Source organism: Cyrtonyx montezumae, unplaced genomic scaffold (genome assembly GCF_038088225.1).
Source record: "Cyrtonyx montezumae isolate F1298 unplaced genomic scaffold, pur_monq_1.0 scaffold_32, whole genome shotgun sequence".
Taxonomy (NCBI): Eukaryota; Metazoa; Chordata; class Aves; order Galliformes; family Odontophoridae; genus Cyrtonyx; species Cyrtonyx montezumae.
The window spans coordinates 3,802,095-3,820,717 of NW_027072037.1; the positions used below are offsets into that span (position 1 = coordinate 3,802,095).

The window sequence follows — 18,623 nt, forward strand, 5'->3', positions numbered from 1 at the left end:
CTGAATTAGCTGCAAAATGCCAATAGTTTGGGGAGGTTGCAGATTTGCCCTGCACCTTCACACCCAGTTCAACACAATACAGGGAGTGCCCTGTTTGAACCTTCGTTTCCAACTTTGTGAGCTGTTAGAGGATCTGTTTTCAGGTTGGGCACCGAAGCACTTTCTGACGGACACTGAAAAGGAAGAGGTTATTTTCCTTTCTGCTCCTCCTTAGTGCTTTTGTCACACGTGGTGCAAACTTGATCATGTCTATCGGTATGAGAAGAAACAGCGGTGCACAGTTTGTGAAAGCAGGGTTATGGGAACGTTGATCAAATGCCAGGGAGCCTGCTCACTCTTTCCTGTCTTCTTTGTGTTCCCTCTATCATTTCTGTAACAGTGTGGTCTTGGTATTTCAGAACAAGAGAATTCTTAATCACAGTTCCCAAGGGAATTCACAGTACATGGGGATAGTAATTGTTGAATTGAATAATAATTATTTTGCTGAGTGATTAGTAGGTGTTGTAAGCAGCTTCCAGGATAGTTCCCTCATCGTACTTCTAAGAAGTGATTGTTTTGGAAAAGGATCTAACTGTCTGGAGGTTCCTTGTCACCATTCACACCTCAGTCCTTAAACATTTCCAAATGAAGATGTAAAGAGACAGAATATACACTGTATTGAAGATGTATTTTAGCATATGGGTTTTGTTAACCTTGGATGAGTCAAAGAAATGAAAAGTTCTGAAAGATGTGTTTATATTTCTGGGAAAAACTGCGTGGTATTGGTTTGAAGGGAATTGGAAAGTCAAAAAGTATGCATGCTTTATTTTGTGGGATCTTTCTTAATGTGTTGAAAAAGGAATACTTGCAGCCCAGCCTAAGACAAGAGTGAGCAGAGCAGAGGTCCATCAGCATCAGAAACTGAACTGAGACATCTTGATCAGTATGTCTAATGGGCCTCGGGATAGAAGTCTGGAGCACTTCTAAAATCCTTAAAAGTTCTGTTCCTGACTTTGCTTTTTGACACGTTGTATGACCTGGGTGAATCACTTGAGCTCTTGAGCAGATAGGAAATCAATACAGAAAGTGAGCATCATTTGAGTTTCTTGTAAAGCATTTTAGAATTTCTGGTGAAGGAAAATGATAGAAAGCTGAGCAGCAGTTCTGATGTGCTTTCAAGCCTAGAGAAACATCGGATTGGTGGGCTAGACAAAGCTGAGGTCAGAAATATTTTTCTAGGGGAATGTTCATTGCCTAAAGTACTATTTCTCTGCCTTCCAACCCTCTCCTGTAAGTGCATAATCATTCTACACGAATATCAAATAAAAACCCCAAACTGACAACGTGACACCTACAAAAATTCCTTTGCTCAAAACCTCTTTGCACAAAGGCTGGCTCGCAAGATGGTGTTGGCTGTCAAACAGAACAATAAGAACTGGTTGGATAATTCATTTTTCCTGTCCTTATTCTTGTCTGAATATCCTTCACACACAAATGAAGTATGCGGAGAGATGTTTTTCTTTTCAATCTCATGCACATCTGAGTGCTGTTACAATTATATCCAAGTGCTACCACTGTCACTTCTTGTTTCTAGAAATAGCAAGAAGCAAACTGGTGCACAGGGAAGCCTACCTGGCTCCAGCTTGTCGCTGAAACAATCAGAAGAAACCCATCACAGGTCTCAGGTGGGAGGGATGGCACATGAATAAATAATTCATCACTCGTGATTCAGTCCCTATCTTTGGAGGCTTGCTGTTTTTCTGGGACTTAGAAAAAAGGACTAAGAATAGCATAAACATGTAGTGACATACCCTTTATGCAACACAACTTAATTTTCTGTCTCATTGGATCCTACAAAAGCTGAGCAGTCAATGTGAGGAATTTCTGTCATGAAGATCCTTTTGTTTTTACTGGTTGTCACAGTGGATAAACCTGAGAAAAAAAAATTGCCTGATACCAAGTGAAACATCTTCTATTGAACAACACTGTTTTAAAATAATAAAAATTATTTAGAGATGGAAACGCTAAGTAAAAGGGAAATAGAACTTTTTTTGTGGTGGCTATCACTTTGTATACAAAATACAATTATTTAGTTTAAATACTGGAGGAAACACTGAGAGAAGTTTGGGAATGATCTTGAATTAAGACAAGGGAGATTTAGGTTGGATGTTAGGAGGAAATTTTTCACTCAGCGGGTGGTGATGAACTGGACCAGGTTGCCCAGGGAGGTTGTGTTTGCCCCTGGAGGCTTTCAAGCAAGGCTGGATGTCGCCCTGGGCAGCGTGGTCTTGTGGTTGGTGACCCTGCTTAACGAGGGGGAGTTGAAACTAGATGATCTTTGAGATCCTTTTCAACCCAGGCCATTCTCTGATTCTATGAGAAGTTGGCAAATCCCAGTGATCAGGAGATTCTGACAGGAACGAGTCCACTGAATGGGATTTATGTTCCTCCTGAAGGCCAGTGGTGGAAGGAACAGAGCTGAAGTTTCCCACGTTGTAACGTGGGTACAATCACCAGGCTGAATGGGATTGGTCTTGAGGGACGTGTCCCTGCCTATAGCAGGGAGGTTGACACTAGCTGATCTTAAAGGTCCCTTCCAACACAAACCATTCTATGCTTCCATAATATTTGAGGATGGAATGTTATGGGATTTGTTTTTTGTTTGGTTTTTTAATGTTGTTCTTGGTTGTTGTTGTTTGTTTGTTTGTTTGTTTTTTTGAAGAGTGAAACTTGGATAAAATGTACCCAGTTTAACAAGTGATACTGATTGGCCAAAACTGTGCTTAAAATACAGTTTGTTCAGATGAGAATATGTCCTCTAGCTTCAGGATGGGCACTGAGACAGGTCTTCTCCACTGTCTCTTCTGACCTTAGAGGTCAGCATTTCACCAAACATTGAATACTTAAGGAAGATCCTCCCTTATTTGTGCTTGCTTCCCTCTCAAAGGAAAGCGAATGATCCAGCTTGGTCAGAAGGCAGTTTTATAAAGCAATCACTAGGAATTCTTGGGGCTCATTCTTTTTAATCTGGACTGAACAAATCCCATCAGCAGGGAGGTGGACACCATGACCCACTGTGCTCTTCCAGTTTGCTGCATCTGTGCTTCTCTAAGGATGCCACAGCTCTCCTCTGTGTTTTGCAGGGACTTTGTTCAGTGGGAATTCTGGTTGTCTGGTTGAAGACCTCCATTTCAGCTTGGCTGCCAGCTAACAGGGGTCAGAAAGCTGTACGCAGCTCAGAGCTTCACAAACCATGCTTTATTCATTTGCCTATTTTATCCTTTGCTCCAGTAGCAGATGAACTCGTCTCATTATTTTTGGGCCACTACGTGCGCGTGGGATCCAGGGCAAAAGGCATAAATAGTTGGGGAAGGGTGATGTCCAGTTTTAATGATTTCCAGTTAACGATGACTGGAAATGTATGCCATGTCAAAGTCATCTATGTGAGACACGGCAAGATGACAAAAACCTTCTCAAAAATCAGCTCAGTTCTAGTTGTCAAAGATAAGTTCCTTTAGAATGCACTGCTTGCATGAAGTGTCTCTTGTCTTTCACCTGCTAATGACTGGAAGGATGCTGAGGATTGTATCCGCTTATATTTCCCTTCCATTTTTCTCTTGTTTATTTCACGCTTTTGATAGAGCTTTACTCACTAAATACAAAACTGCCACCAGGCCAATCTATACAGATTGGGTGACTGATGCCCAAGAGCTTTTATTTTCTTCAACACAGTTGATAAAGAAGAGAAAAACAAATAATACCATGCATGTAATACCCCCTCTTTGCAAATTCCATTCGGAAATGCCTCATCATCTTCTTTTGGAAATGAAATTAAATTCTCAAGGTGATGTAAACCATTGATGCTAAGCTGTGCTTTTAAGTTGCTCCAGAGCATAGTGGTGTCCTGTTGATACAGTTTTCTCTGCTACTCTGTGTGCATGTACTTCTGTTGCCTGGTGGTAAAGGGTATTGATATTTTAAGTAAAACCTTCAAGTGAAGGCTTGCAATTTTAAAGCGGATACACTGAATATCATCATTTATCGCCATCACCTAAATTCAGTGATTTCAAAGCAGCAGAATGAGCCTCTAATTTGAAATGTTAAGTCTGGAATGTAGGACGTTATCAGACAATTATGGAAATCAAAGTTGGGGTAACGAATATTGGCTGTTGCTGATCCATTTCCTTGTTAAACAGAACACTGAGGAATCTTTTAGAGGAATCTCTGGGATTTCTGTTAATTAAGTGTACTTTGTTGGGAAGGAATTTATTTTGCATGAATTTAGGTAGCAACAAGTCACACTTCTTCAGACTCATCATGGTACAGATTGGCAGGGATAATGGAAGGGCGATAAACAAAGCTAAAAACAGTTTTGATGTCTCCACCTCTTATCTAAGACCAACCACCTTGAGTATGAGGAATCCTTCAAAATCAGAATCTGTTTGTGTTGGAAGGGGTCTGTAAAGGCCATCTGGTCCAACTCCCCTGCAGGGAACAGGGACACCTACAGCTCTGTCAGGTGCTCAGAGCCCCATCCAACCTGACCAAGTTCTATCTGTGCTATGGAATAAACAAGTAAGATCTACATGCTTCTACAAGGTCTCTCAAGACCTTCCTTGTCAGATCTGTATCATTATGGGTTGTTAAGGTAGTATGGTTAGGTTGAGGTTGGACTTAATCATCTTGAGGGTCTATTCCAACCTGAGCAATTCTATGATTCTGTGATTAACCCTCATTGGCTTATGGGCTGTCTGGGGATACACTGATCAAATTCACATTGATCTGCTTCTCTTCATTTAGATAGGCTGGGGTTTCTTAACAATCTTATTTCCTCCCCATACTGATGAAACAGAAATTGTCATGCTCTGTTCTCAGATAAAAACAGCACTGTATTTTTCTTCCCCATTCAAGGAGCCTTTGATTTCCATCTTGGAATTTCTCACTTGCTCTTAAATGATTATTCTCCACTAAGAACGATTCAAGTTCTATATAGTAGTGTATGCATGTATTTGTATGTATGCAAGTATGTCAGACATTCCTGTAGTTATTTCATTTTTTTTCTAACTTTATTCAGAAATGAATGGTAAAAAATAGACTGAACTGGGCAAGCTTCTCCTGAAACCTGAAGTGAGGGAGATTTGGCACCATGCTGCTATCTGCAGTATCCTCACCACACTGCAGAGGCTTTTATTTCCTCTGTCTTTGCGTCTGCAGGTGAATAAAGGTTTCAAAACTAATTTTAGACAGCTGGAGCTGAAATATTGGCTGCTGTGTGGACTCAAGGCCTGGCATCCTGCTGTCAAAGCAGCAGCCACCAAGCAGGAGCAGCAGTGGAAGATACTGCAGCACCGTCTGAAGGGCTGTAATTGCTGCAGTTGACTCTGGGAATAGTGCCATAGCTGTCATTGGCTTTATTGATAGAATGTGACCGTGGTCTGTATGACTGAATCATCTCTAAGAATATGAAAATGAGGGTGTTAGAGTGGCTGGACTGGAGGGGGTGAAGTGTAATTTTTGGAAGCTAGCAAACTTAGTGGCGGTCTGAGCACTATAGAGTATTTCTTGCTATTCAGGGAATTCCCTTTTACCTCCTTTCCTGTCCCTTGGAGTGATTATTAAGCAGAAGCAATCAAAGGCTAGAAATGTTGCCAATAATCTGCAATAAAAGGAAATCAACGTTTTCAAAGTCAAAGGAGAGGCCATAGATTAGGGCAGAGAAATTAATATCAGATCATGTGTCAGAAGTTATGTCTGGAATGACAATCTTCCCTATGTCATCATGAGTCATCTACTGCTCACTTTTTGCTTGCATGAAGATTAAATCTGCTGATCTCGTTGTATTACATGTGTACAAGTACATATAGGGCACAAATAGCCAAAAATTACCACCACCAAAACCCTCTTTATTAATTTTATGTGATCTTTTGAAAAAAAGTCAATGGGGAAAGAGAAATGAAAATATACTGGGTTCTTCATCATCCCTTTTTTCTAAGGAAATGAAAGTTACCACCATTGCTGTTTCACTAGAAGAAAAAAAATCATGCTATAGCTCTCATTAGCTATTGCTCTAGAAATACCATGTATCTGTTCTCTTCATGGGCATTCATTGCGTGCTTCTCCCCAGTGGAGTTCTCCATCACGAATCTTCCTTTCTCTCCTATGAGAATGATTAAGGACAAATTAACTTCACCCAGTCTCCTTCTGTACACGGTGTTTGAAAGCAAAGTGCAATAATTGTTATAGCAAAAAGCACATTAAAACGAGTTCTCACTGGAAAAACAGGTGTGAAGGAGTATTATTCTGTTTAGTAACCCAAAAGATCATAGAGTTCCCTTTGTAAAATCACTGCTGGTTTCTCCCTTCTCTTCCTTCACGTACTCCAGAGCTGAGGCACGTGTACCTTCTGTTGCTGTCTTTGGCTGTACAAAAGCATCTGTCACCTTTTTTGGCATCTCTCAGGTGCTTTGATCATTGCTACAACTGTTCAGGTCCCGGTGACTCAGCTTGTCATTGAGTCCAGTCTGTGGAACACCTTTTGTGTTCCAATTTTGGTAGCAAATAGGAGTCTATGAAACAACCTTTTGTTTCTATGGAAAGAATTAAGATGATGGTTCATGGTGGAGGAGTAAAGGGCTCATCTCTTCTCTCTGGTGACAGCAACAGGGCCTGAGGGAACAGCATGGAGCTGTGTCAGGGGAGGGCCAGGTGGGGGCAAGGGAAAGACTGTGCTCCAGAGGGCAATGGGCATAGAACAGGCTGCCCAGGGCAGCAGGCACTGCCCCGAGTGCTGGAGCTCACGGAGCTTGGGGACAATGCCCACAGACATAGGGTTTGAATTTCAGGTGGTCCTGTGTAGAGCAAGGAGTTGGACTCGATGATCTTGTGGGTCCCTTCCAGCTCAGTTTATACAGTGGTTCTACGATTCTGTGATTCCTTTGATGCTTGCTGTTATTTTACCCAGGGTCTTCTGGGCAGAGAATTAGGAGCGCACGCAGAAGTCAGATTTGACTGTAGGACTCCCATCCATTTTATTAATGAGGTTTCACATGAAAACAAAGCTTTGTGACCTTCAGTGGGACCTTTTAGTGTTTACCACGTCAATCCAGATAAAAAAGGAAAGGGCAAGACAGTTTTTGAATATCTGACAGTAAGAAAGAGAAGATGGAAAGAACGTTCAATGGATGCATAATGTCACAGTCAGCTAGCATGAACCTGGAGGAATAGCTGGATGTCGCCAGTGATTTACTACAGGCCACGGGGGCCTCTTTTTTTTTATTTTTTATTTTTTTGACAGGATTATTTCTCGTGTAGTGGGAGATACTGCTCGTCCTCTGGGAGGATTTTCAGGTGGGCATCCTGTTCTGTGGAAAGTCATTTATCCTTCTGGAAAGAAGGTTAAGATGAGCAGAGGAGGTGCTGTGGGGGAGGCCGAAGCACCATGACCTGATAAACTAGAAGGCATGGTTTGTAATGGTTTGTAACTCTGTTACAGTCCTGCCAGATCACTTTCAAGAAGTTGTGCATGTTTTGCTTGTTTCCATACCTCTAAAATGGAAATAGCAATGAGAAATGGAAGAAGTTTGTGGGGATGGGGAAAGAAATCCCAACATTTACTATCAATCAAAAGAAATCTTTGAAGGGACCCACAAGTCTAATGGTTCTTCTTCCCCTGGTTTTGACACTTCCCCTCTCCTTCACCCAGCTTCAGTCTGTTCCTGTTTGCTGACCATTTCTCATCTGGAGGGAAACCAGAAGAAAAGTGGTTTTCCTTTTTGGATGGGTAAATAACATTGATTCAAATATGCCCTTCCTTTATAGGTTTCTTACAGACAATATCCTGGAAGTGGTGTTCAGGATCAGACTAAGTACCAAATCTTCCCACTGTCTTTCGTGGAGAGTCAGATGTTTGGTACAGAGACTCAAAGTCCACAACTGTTCTGTGCAGAGAGCTTCATCACTGTCCAAAAGGAGCAGCCAAGACAAGGGACTTTCAGGACTGCCCCTTGGAGCTTCTTGAATGCCACTGAGATCTGCTCTCAAAGAAGAGGGTAAAAGATGTCTTGAGGCATATTTAGCCTGATATGTTGAATAATAATAAGCATCAATGAAGAAAGAACTCATCATCTGCTTCTTCCTCAGGAGAAAATTGCATGTAAAACTGCTCAGAAAATTGCAGTCTGTACCTGATTTTCCTGTAAAAAGGAGCAGGAACGATGTGAATTTGCCAGTAATCACTGACAGAAATGGAAACGGAGGACTTTACCTTTAGCCCAAGTTTTCTTAGTTGACCCAAATGTTAGCAGTCATTTTATGTGGCCATGTCACTCCAAGAAGAAACAGTGCAAGTAGAAAAGAGCAGCATGAAATTCAGTGGTCTGTATCGATATGGCACAGCCTGGAGCATGTAGCTGAAGGGTTGTTCCTTGGTGCTTTCCATGTGGACTTCCCTTCTCTATAGCAAAAAGCACCTTCTCAAATCTTCTCAATGACTTTTTGTTCAATGGCTTCTGCCAACAACACTTTTAGGAACAGTCTGATGCTTTCATGTGACATCTTATTTTCCTGATGGCTGAGCGTTGAATTTGTACTGATTGACCATGGCAAAGTCCCAACAAGAAATCGGGTAAAGGGCAGCAAGAACATCATGAAGAGTTCATTAGGAAGTTGTTTATATGCATCCTTTGGGGATCTGTCTGAATTTCCTGTTTTACTTGAGCTTCCTTGTTTTTAAGACAGCTGAAAATAAGCATGGAAAAGTCTGTTTCTTGGGACTAGATGTATTTCTGATGCCTGGGAGAAAGTATTTTATACTGCATAGTTACCTCTCTTAATTTCTAGGAGTTCTTACCAGATGTTGAGCCATCTTCCCCACTTCCAATGCAGACAGTTCCCAGAGCTCCTCAGGGTGACATTGCAACTGGTCACGAAATCTCTGTTCTTTGGTGAAGTGATTGCTGATTTTCACACGTGTCTTGGGAGAAACGGCACCTTGGAAAGAGATCAGAAGGGTTTTCTTTTCCATGGAAGACCATACCCATTTCTCCTTCTCTGGAGATGTTCAAGGCCAGCCTGGATATCTATCTGTGCAACCTGGTCTAGGGAGCTGCTTTGGCAGGGGGTTGGACTTGATGATCTCTAGAGGTCCTTTCCAACCCCTACAATTCTGTGATTTCTAAGGTCTGTTTGTGTGTGGCCTCTGCAGCACCTGCCTGTCCCATGGTAGGGAGGTGCAGTTGTCTTCCCCTCCTTTCAGATTCTTTGCAGAAGTTTGTCAATAATGCTGTTGCATAGGAAGACTCTAGAAAATCAGTATCTAGTATCTAGTTTACACTGAGGTAAGTGAGAGGAGAGTAGAGCCATGTTTACCACATGTATAGTATTTTCCTCGTTGGAACACGTGAGACCTAAACCTTCCTGCTTGTGTTTGAACATAACTTTTATAATCACGTTAAGCTTTCTCTTGAAATGCTCTTTTCCATACCTTTGCTGTCTTCCAAGCCTATTTTCTTATGGAAACTATTATGAATAAATATCTTTTAAAAAAACAACCTGACGGTCTCTAGATATATTTACATCCTTTGTTTCCCCTCTTCCCTCCTTGGCAGGCTGTCCTAATCTTCAATCCCCACAGAGGTTGGGATATGCTGATATGCGTTGCAAATAATCTGTACTTTTTTAACCTCTTCTCAGTTACATGAATTTGTTAGACTGAACTCCAGCACAGTGTTCATTTCTCTCTCTTTTTTTTTTTTTTTGGTCCCTACCAGGAAATGCCTACAGAGAATGCCTGGGCAATGGGACATGGGCTTCCAAGATAAACTACTCTCAGTGTGAGCCTATTCTGGATGACAAGGTCTGTATTTTTCCTTTCCTTCGTTCTTCTCAGTGTCATTTCTCAGCATATATGAATGCAAAGCCAAGCTTAAGGTTAACATACTAATTTGGGATTTCAGAGCTGGATTCCATTTCTGCCTCTGCAATGAATCCACCCTGTGAATTCAATCAGATTATTAATCCACTCTCCACATTTCCTACACAAATTTTTATTAAAAAACAAAGGATGCTTTACTAGACTGTCTCTGATGATGTATATTTATGCAGATCCTTCCTAGCTTTCTTAAGAGCCTACAGCTGCTACAGTAAATGTTATTAATAAGAGCAGTAATACCAAAAGCTTCATTGGGAGTGAAATGGAAGCTTTCATCAGCTGATTCCACTCTCTGTATGCCAGCTCTGAAGTCTCATTAACAATTGGCCTTTCCAGATCTCAATGCCATTTTCCCTAAGGCAAATAAGTAAAGGAGAGGCAGAAGAAAAATACGTACAGACCAAACTCAAGTCCCAGCTGTCTTTAGAAGAGTGAAGCAGCCCTATATTACATAGGAGTTTACAGAATGAAAGTAGCATACAGGGGTAAGCTTCAGAAAAGCTGCAAGCAAATATGCAAAGTCCTTTTTTTTTTCTTGTCAGGTGTCACCTTTTCTTTTGGATGCATCACAGACGTTCACACAGTTTAAACCTTTTATCCTTCTGTGCCATGTTCTCTTTGCCTTCCTCCTCTTTTGAGTGCTGTGGTGGCTCACACAGGCACACTTAGGCTTTGTCCTTTCTCTTTGCCATGGGTGGCCAAGCCCAGCAGCTCAGACCTGTTTATGTTTTGGGATGCTTTGTATTCTTTCTGTAGTTGGAGCTGTGCCACGCTAGGTTCAAACAGAGAGGAGGAAGACAAGGTCTGGCCTATTGCAGGCTGCTTGCAGAACTAATCCAGCTTTCAATCTAAGGACTATCTGCACCCAGAGCAGCCATGGTGCCCCAACCCTGGAGGCATCCAAAACCAGGCTGGATGTGGTTCTGGACAGCCTGGTCTAGTGGTTGGTGACCCTGCACATAGCAGTGGGGTTGAAACTAGATGATCACTGTGGTCCTTTTCAACCCAGGCCATTCTATGATTCTGTGATATGATTCTATGATGTGGTTGACGCCTGCCTAGTAAGATCTGTGTTGCTGAATGTGGGCTTTGACTAATGAATGAGAAAGCAGGTAGCTACACACCAGGTGCTGAGGAGTGCCCACTCCTGAATGCTATGTTATTCGTCAGAATCCACCCCCAAAAAAGCTAGAGGCTTCAAGAAAGTAAGAAGAATGCAGTAGAAGGTAACTATCCTCCTTCAGGACTGATAAGGCTGTCTAGCATAGTGCAGAGGGCACCGTGGCATCTCAAGCTGATCTAATTTGGGACCACTGCAGTTCAGCCCATCCTTATAGTTACCTTCCACTGAAATGGAAGAGCTTTACTTGCTTTGCACTCTTCCAGCTGGCTCGGTTCCCTGAGCCATCTTATTGCAGTACTGCAGGAATTCTGGGGACAAGGCACACAAGGAGAGGGAAGAGATGGCTGGGGTGGAAGGGGATAGCAGCCCACGGTAGCTCTGACTGAGGTGGCTTTGCACTGCTGTAAAATGAGTCTCTTCCAAATGAGCAGCATTGAGGGGTGGAGTGATATATGCAGCGCTGAGTGAGAAGGGGGTAAAGAGCTGGGCAAAAGCTAAGCATGTTTGTGGTGGTTAGCTCATACAGGAAACCTGAGCTGACATTAGCAGTCTGCTGTACCAGCTCAGGAAGATGCTGCTGGATTTTAATGAAATTCTTTGTGTTTTTCTGCGTGGCGTTTGCTATCTCAGCGCAGGCAAATACAGACAAGTTATTAGAGGAGACTGAAGAAGTGTTGTGCTTAGAGTACGGGATTATCTCCTCTGCCCTGTTTTTGCTTTTAAGAACTTGGCAGCTATGGTGATAGCTTAGAGGTTCTTAAGTAGCATCTTCTTTAAACAGAGGAAAGTGCAGATGTTCCCCCCACCCTTGTTTGCAAAAGCTTAAAAATTCATTTATGAGATCTTTAAAGATTTGTGACAAGCTCCACGAGTTTTAATATTTGTGAATATTTTCTAAATCTCTACATAATGCTCAGTGTTGCAGATGAATACTTGAGTTGCTCTGTGATCTCAAAACAAAACAAAGCAAAACAAAAGAAATCCATATGGATTTCCGTGACCCTCAGTTTCGGTTTAAAGGTGAGATTTGGGCACAAACATGAGTCTGTTGTTTATTGTCTGATCCCAGCAGATGCCACATATCCTCAGGATAAGACCAGTGTCAGGTGCTACATATTTTATGGAATTGTGGAGTCGTACCTCAGAAAACTGCAGATCTTTTCAGCAGTAGGTCAGTTTCAGGGGGCATAAGCACACGTTCACTGATGCATTGCATTCGTACTTGAGTGCTGAACTTGTGGTCATGACCTGTGGCTGTGCTCTGGGGCTGTTTTGCTCCTAGGTAGACATCTGGGCTGGATTTAGCTTCCCCTGTGTAGTTAGCCAGTTTAAGATGCCCCAGTGGACCTCCATACATCTGGCAGCTGTGACACAAGGCTTCTGGATAACTGTGTCCTTCAGCAGCAGCAATTGAAGGTCAGTTGGTCACTAGGACTGACCAGGAAGCACAAAATCTCCTCCATGCACTTCAAGGGATACCTGCATGCGTGCTGCAGATGTTTCCAGCCCTTCCTTCAGTTATTGGTTCAGATCTGGACAGATATCCAAATGTAAATGTCTTAATGTCAAGCTGAATTCCATCCACTGAATGATCAGTTAGCATCTTCTCCAGGCACCCAAACTGGGTACAGAAGCTGGCTGTTTGGCATAGTGTGTAATAAATGGAAAGTTTCTACACAGCCTGCAATCTCCTGTGTCAGAGATCCTTGCTGCATCTAGCACAAATCTGCGCTCTCATCAGAAGACAAATGAGAGTCTCAAGCAGCAAAAAGTCTGCCTCAGCCTTCATAAGGAGCTATAAATCAAGAGCTATGGGTTTGTTTATGTGGCCTTTGGCAGCTGGCTATGAAATTGGCTCTGCTGCTCTTTTGAGGAGGCTCGAAGAAGTGTAGCTGAATCAGCACCGTTCTGGGCCTAAGTTAAAGTATCCTGCTGAGGACCACAGTCATGCTAGGCACAGCCACCCAGCTTCCAGCTGGCCCAGAGCTGGAAAACAGTGAGCTCAGTGGCAGCTGCCTCTTCCCTCAGTCTGACAGCAGTGAAAGTTTGCCTGTCTTTCTACTCACTTGTTTGGTGTTATGATTCATCTCAGCTGATCTTTAATTGTCCAGAAGTTACGCATTCAGTCCTACTAATCGTCTAGCTCTCCTGTATGTCCAAGGGAGCAGTAAGGAGGCCTCCTCGAGGAGTGAGTCATTCCTGTTCCAACTGTTTTGCAGGAAGAATTGAACTATCCTTGCAGTGCGCTTTCTCTGACTGCCGGGAGCCCCAGGCAGTCTGCTTTGCTCAGCCACTGAACTTTCCAGCAGTGGGTTGGATGAGATGGCTCCCTTATTTTGGGCATCGAGGAAGATAGGAGGCAGAAAGAAAGCTGTGTTAGGAGAAAGAAGAAGTGGTAGAAGCCAGAGAATGCCAGTTTTTGTTAGAACAGCAATCTCGTGTAACAGATACACACCTAGTTTGGCCATGGTCCCAGGCAATCTGGTCTAGGTGGCTCTGGGCAACCTGCTTGGGCAGTTTGGATCACACAGCCTCTAGAAGTCCTTTCCAACCTCAGTCATTCTACAACTTTGCTTCCAAAAGTCTTGAAAGAGGAGATACGGTATCTTCCAACTGGTCAGACTCATCACTGGACTGGAAATGAGATCATCCTGACAACAGAAAGGAATCTGAAGTGGCTGAGGTGGAATGGACTTGGTTTGGTTCACAGTCGTACCCTAGCGAAGGTAAAAGTCCTGAAGAGAGAATGACTCCTTCACTCTGGGAAGCTTAGCGTGCCTTAGACTTGAGAAGCTGGTACAAGGTAAAAGGATAAAGCTGCTCTTTTTCACTTTACCTGGCAGATAGCACTCTCTGACACAGCGTGACTGTCACACACAGGGTATGGTGTGGAAGAGGGCTCCAGTGCTGTGCCCAGAGCCAGCAGTGTCCTTGCCATCCCCTTTACTATTTCCTTTCTAATGTAACAGCCCTCCTTCCAAACCATCAACAAATCTGCATTTTAGTATAGTGCAATATCTCCCTGGAAGCAGAGGGACATTGTGTAGCAATAGTTTCTTAGCATTTTAAATGCATCAGCCTTCAAGACAGAACAGTTATGCAAGTATTTACATTAACTCATCTTTGGCCAACACGACTCATTCTGGGCACGTGTTTCTTCAGCCCTGGAGGTGTTGTCTCCACTTCTACCAGAGATGCAGATTGCACGTAGGGTGGTGGGAAGTGATCTTGCAACCCTGTCAACTTCTTTTTTCATAGGCACCAAGGCACTTCTTGTTTCTATGATATTCAAATTTGCCTTCAGGAAACCTTGGTTGTGTCAGCAAAGGGAAAAGAAATAAATTCAGGCATGCTTTTCCTTTAGCATGCATGTATTAAAGAGAAACTCGATTGAAAAGGAAAAGTATATAATTAATTTTGTGTGTGTGTATGTGTTTTGAACCACACCTTCTTAAAACTCAATAGAGGTTAGGAGCCAAAGGAGCAACTGGAAGGGTTGGTATCAAGGAGTAGGATGCTTGGCCTGGGAGAATCACTGTCATCTAGAAAACTTCTAGCACTATACAAGCAATTAGGAAAAAATTAAGCAAGCCACTGTGCCAGAGCATGAACTGGATAGCACGGCATTGCTTTTCAGGCAGACACATCAGTTGAAGTGTGTTTTCCTCCCTTAGGTGACCTGGTGACTTAAAGATAAGTAAAGCTTAGTGTGGAATTCAGGTCTTGAGTTGTTGTTTTCTTTTTCTTTTTTTTTACTTTCCACCTCTAGGCTATTCAGAAAATGGGCCTGTGCGTGGGGAAGTTTATTTTAGGGCATTTTATAATAGACTTAAAAATACTTTACGTGGTTGAGTTCGGTCCAAAAACAGCACATTACTCCATGTGCTGAAGATACAGGCAGGTTTCATCATGGAAATGGTTCCAAGAGGGCTCACTCCCTGGCAGAGTGCTGGAAGATGCTATCTCCATGGAACAATGGTGCAGATTAACTACAGCTGCTGGCTGTAGTTTCATCCAAGCTTCCATTCACTGACAAATTCCTCTGACTGGAATAAAATGTGAAGGGAAATTGCTAGAAAAACGAAACAAAGTGTGCTCAACCTAAATTAGAAAATGGATGCTATTTGCAGGATTATAGTTTAGTATCTTCATCAAAAGGGAGGAAATTTCGATTCTAGGTCTTTCTCTTCTGAGGAAGGAGAACATCCCAAATGGGAGAAAAATGTGCTTAACCTGAAAAGAAACAAGTGCCTTTTTTTTTTTAATAATGATTAATTAAGAAAGTCTATTTTCAGAGCTGCTTGTTCTTTAAGTAGTAAACTTCTGTCAGTTTTTAAGCAGCTTCAGTGTTTATTAGAACAGTGCTTTTCTACTCCTTCCTCTCCATCTGGCAGAGAGAGGAGACACTTCTTTTTACTCTGAAGCCAGCAGCAGCCCACCCACCAGTAAAAGTTGTTCCATTTACTTCAAGGTCAAATTTTGGCCACACTGCTGAATTCACTGATTTAGGTGGGAGCGCTTCTGTACTTATTTTTCCATCTACAGGATCAAGAACCTACCAAGGATGCCCTCAGCATCCTAAGGAATAGACTCTGTTACAGTAATTTCATCAAATACTTGGGCACTGCTAAAAGCAAGACCTCTGTTTCATCAAGTTCTCAAACCTGAGAGGACCCCACCAGCTCTGTATCAGTCTGTATCAGTCATTCTGCCCTCAGAGAGAAAGATAAGGCTCTTAGCTTGCAGGAAGGTACCTCAGAGAAAAATCAGCTCATACGGAAAGACTTCTTGTTTACTCACACAACTGATTCATTGCTATATGAAAATCGAACCTGCCTTGTTATGGCTGTGTAGATTCCTAACACAGGAATGTTCTACAATGTGTTGATGTATTGCAGCTGTGAGAAGATCGTTGCCTGTGTCTTTTGTAGCTTTGTTACCCCAAAAATACGAAGTTTTACATAATGATGAAAATAAAAGATCTCAAGGAAATTGAAGAAAAAGAGAGAAAAGTAACTTTTCTGCTGAGATTTATAAGAAACTCTGGATAAATCCCAAGCTGAAATGAAACCAAGTGTGTACTTTGTGCCTGGGCAGCATGTTTGGCTGCTATGCAAGCATCAGCCCTGGGGCTGTTATATCATATTAAAGTCGAGGAAAGTAATTACTGTTTCCTAAACTGATTAACTGTTCCTTAATGTCAGTGCTCAGAGGGTCATGCTGATTTAATCATGTTGTCTCTTTACCTCCAGAGGAAGTATGCGCTCCATTACAAGATTGCCCTCATCATAAACTACCTGGGGCACTGTATATCAGTAGGGGCCCTTATAGTTGCCTTTATGCTTTTCTTGTGCTTGAGGTGAGTAATCTGTTTGCATGCTTCTAACTTGGTTGGGTGTTATCGGTTTACTCAAGCCCTCTAATTACACTGTCCAGTTTATGTATGATCTTGAAAGATTGTGGCTTTCTGCTCCTGAGCTTGTTCATGTTTTCATTGATCGTTGCACTGGATGAGCTGTAATGATGGCTGCCATGCTTAAGACCTAAAGCTTATTGGTATTCAGGAAGAGGGCTCTACATGATTTATTGATGCGGCAAAAAATTCAGTGAGCACGGAGTGCTTCGTTAAGGGAAGCTGGGATTTGAGAGTGATGACTTGCGATTTGGGGGGGTGAGTTTTCCAAGTCACTGCATGATGACATGAGGTATTTTGTGTTTCCTGGCAGGGAAAGCCCAGATCTAGGCCCAGGGAGATGAGATTAAATCTTTCAATTTTGATTCGGGTTAATTTCAGTTTTTCTGTCATTAAAGAACTTAGAATTTTGTTTAAATTACAAGAGGAGCACCCTTACAGGACCTTTATCTCCACAAGTGTTCATGAAACAAGAAATGCAGTCACTGAAACCACGTAGAGATGTTTCCCTTCTCCTGGTCAAGTAGGAGAGGTCTGGTTGAAGGGTATGTCCATGTTATCAGTGTGGCCCTGTGTAGGAATGTGCAATCTGAACTTGGTCTCCATCCAGGACTGCGATACGCTGACCAGAGTGAAAGCATTGCTGCTTTCCTAGGCTGGAGCATCCCCACAAAGGCTTACACTTTAGTCTTTCCCTTAAGCAGTGCTAAGAGGAGGGTCTGTCTTATTAATAGCAGGAATCTTCTTTCACCTCCTTGCATATAAGCAGAATAATCTGTGCTCATGGGAAGACAAAAAAAGAAAAAGAAACAGACTTTAAACATTAACTGGGAACATTTCTGGTGCATCAGTTTAAACTTCTAATTCAACCTTTTCACTTAGCAGATAGTGCTAATTCCCATCGGGCTTGGAGCCCTGAATCAATTCACACTGCATAAAGAGTGCAAATTATTAATTGCAACTACCTTCTTTGCTTTGTTGCTGAATCTTTTATGAATGCTTAAGTAAATAATGCAGAAACAATTAGACAACTCAGGATAAACGTACCCAGCTTGTACTCAAAGCAGCCTAGCTGATCTCCTGTAAACTGCATTTCTGGTATTTAAAGTTTGATTTTACGATTTAAATTTTGCAGCACGAAAAATGACTGCAGCAATTAAGTAGCTCCCTGTACATGCTGTGAATTAAGATATTCCATCTCTCTATATTTCCACTGCACCACTGTGAAAAAAAGAAGATTGATATAACTTTCCAGCCTGTGTTAGCCAGCGTGAGCTATCTCAATCTCTGCAGAGATGAGACAGAATTGTTTTCAAAAGTTGTAAAGATGCTCCATTAAAGGCAACCCAGAGTGCAGTACTGTTTTCCCCTGCACATTTTCTAGGCTGTATATGTCTTTATCACCCTTCCCTCTGAAAAGTGTCCCAGGAGCAAGTCCATTCTGATAATTGAGACTTGTTATCTGGGGCTTTTTTTTCTGCTTTAGTTGGGCTGGAAGAAGGTTGTCTACTAATTGGGTGGCATGAGAGAATGTAGATAATTCCTGCCTTAAAGAAAACCAGTACAATAGAAGACCTTCAGGGCAAGGTCTGCTAATTTATTACCTTGGCCCATAGTGGAAATTTATCATTTCCTTATCCCTGCCTACTCCACCCACCTACCTTCATGGTGCTTGCTGAGGGTGAAGCAAGCACCTTCACCTCCAGAAAGGCTTGACTTCTACTACTGCATAGTTTTAGGCTGACTTTTAGGCTTACTCATCATCTGCTTGATTTGCCTTTTGCTTTATTAATGCACATGGAGACCCAAAGACAATCCTGTCTTGAGGAATAGACTGGAGCACACCTGCTGTGTTGGGAAACAACTGCTGGGAGGGCTGGGGGATCTATCACACTGGAGGTTTTGGGAGCAGATTTAGTATCTGGCTGGAGTGCAAAGAACATTGCTTTGGTTACCACCAGTGAGAGGGTGCTGTGCTTCTGGAGCTGAGTCGCTCCATCACTGCTGTTGCTCCAGCCCAACCTGCTGCCCTGCAGGAAGTGTAGTCACATTTCTGCTGAAGTGGGAGGGGGAAAAGAGCTGGATGTAGTCCTTCTTCTTCCAAATGTGTCTTGGCTCATCTCTTCCCCAGTTCTATCTTCATACCCTTATGCTGTCCTCTGCCACAACCTCTATTCACA

The 18,623-nt window shown here is 42.5% G+C and overlaps 1 protein-coding gene across 2 annotated transcripts in view; it reads left to right on the plus strand.

Annotated features, from left to right (window-relative positions):
• The window catches only part of CRHR2 (corticotropin releasing hormone receptor 2), a 95,564-nt gene that overhangs the window by 25,672 nt on the left and 51,269 nt on the right, over positions 1 to 18,623 (plus strand). Inside the window, exons 3-4 of one of the 2 annotated variants that reach the window (XM_065744834.1) lie at positions 9,747 to 9,832; positions 16,283 to 16,389. In XM_065744834.1, the coding sequence (XP_065600906.1) occupies positions 9,747 to 9,832; positions 16,283 to 16,389 (193 nt within the window). Of the gene's footprint in view, positions 1 to 9,746; positions 9,833 to 16,282; positions 16,390 to 18,623 lie in introns of those variants that run through there. The other variant, XM_065744835.1, reaches the window with a different exon arrangement.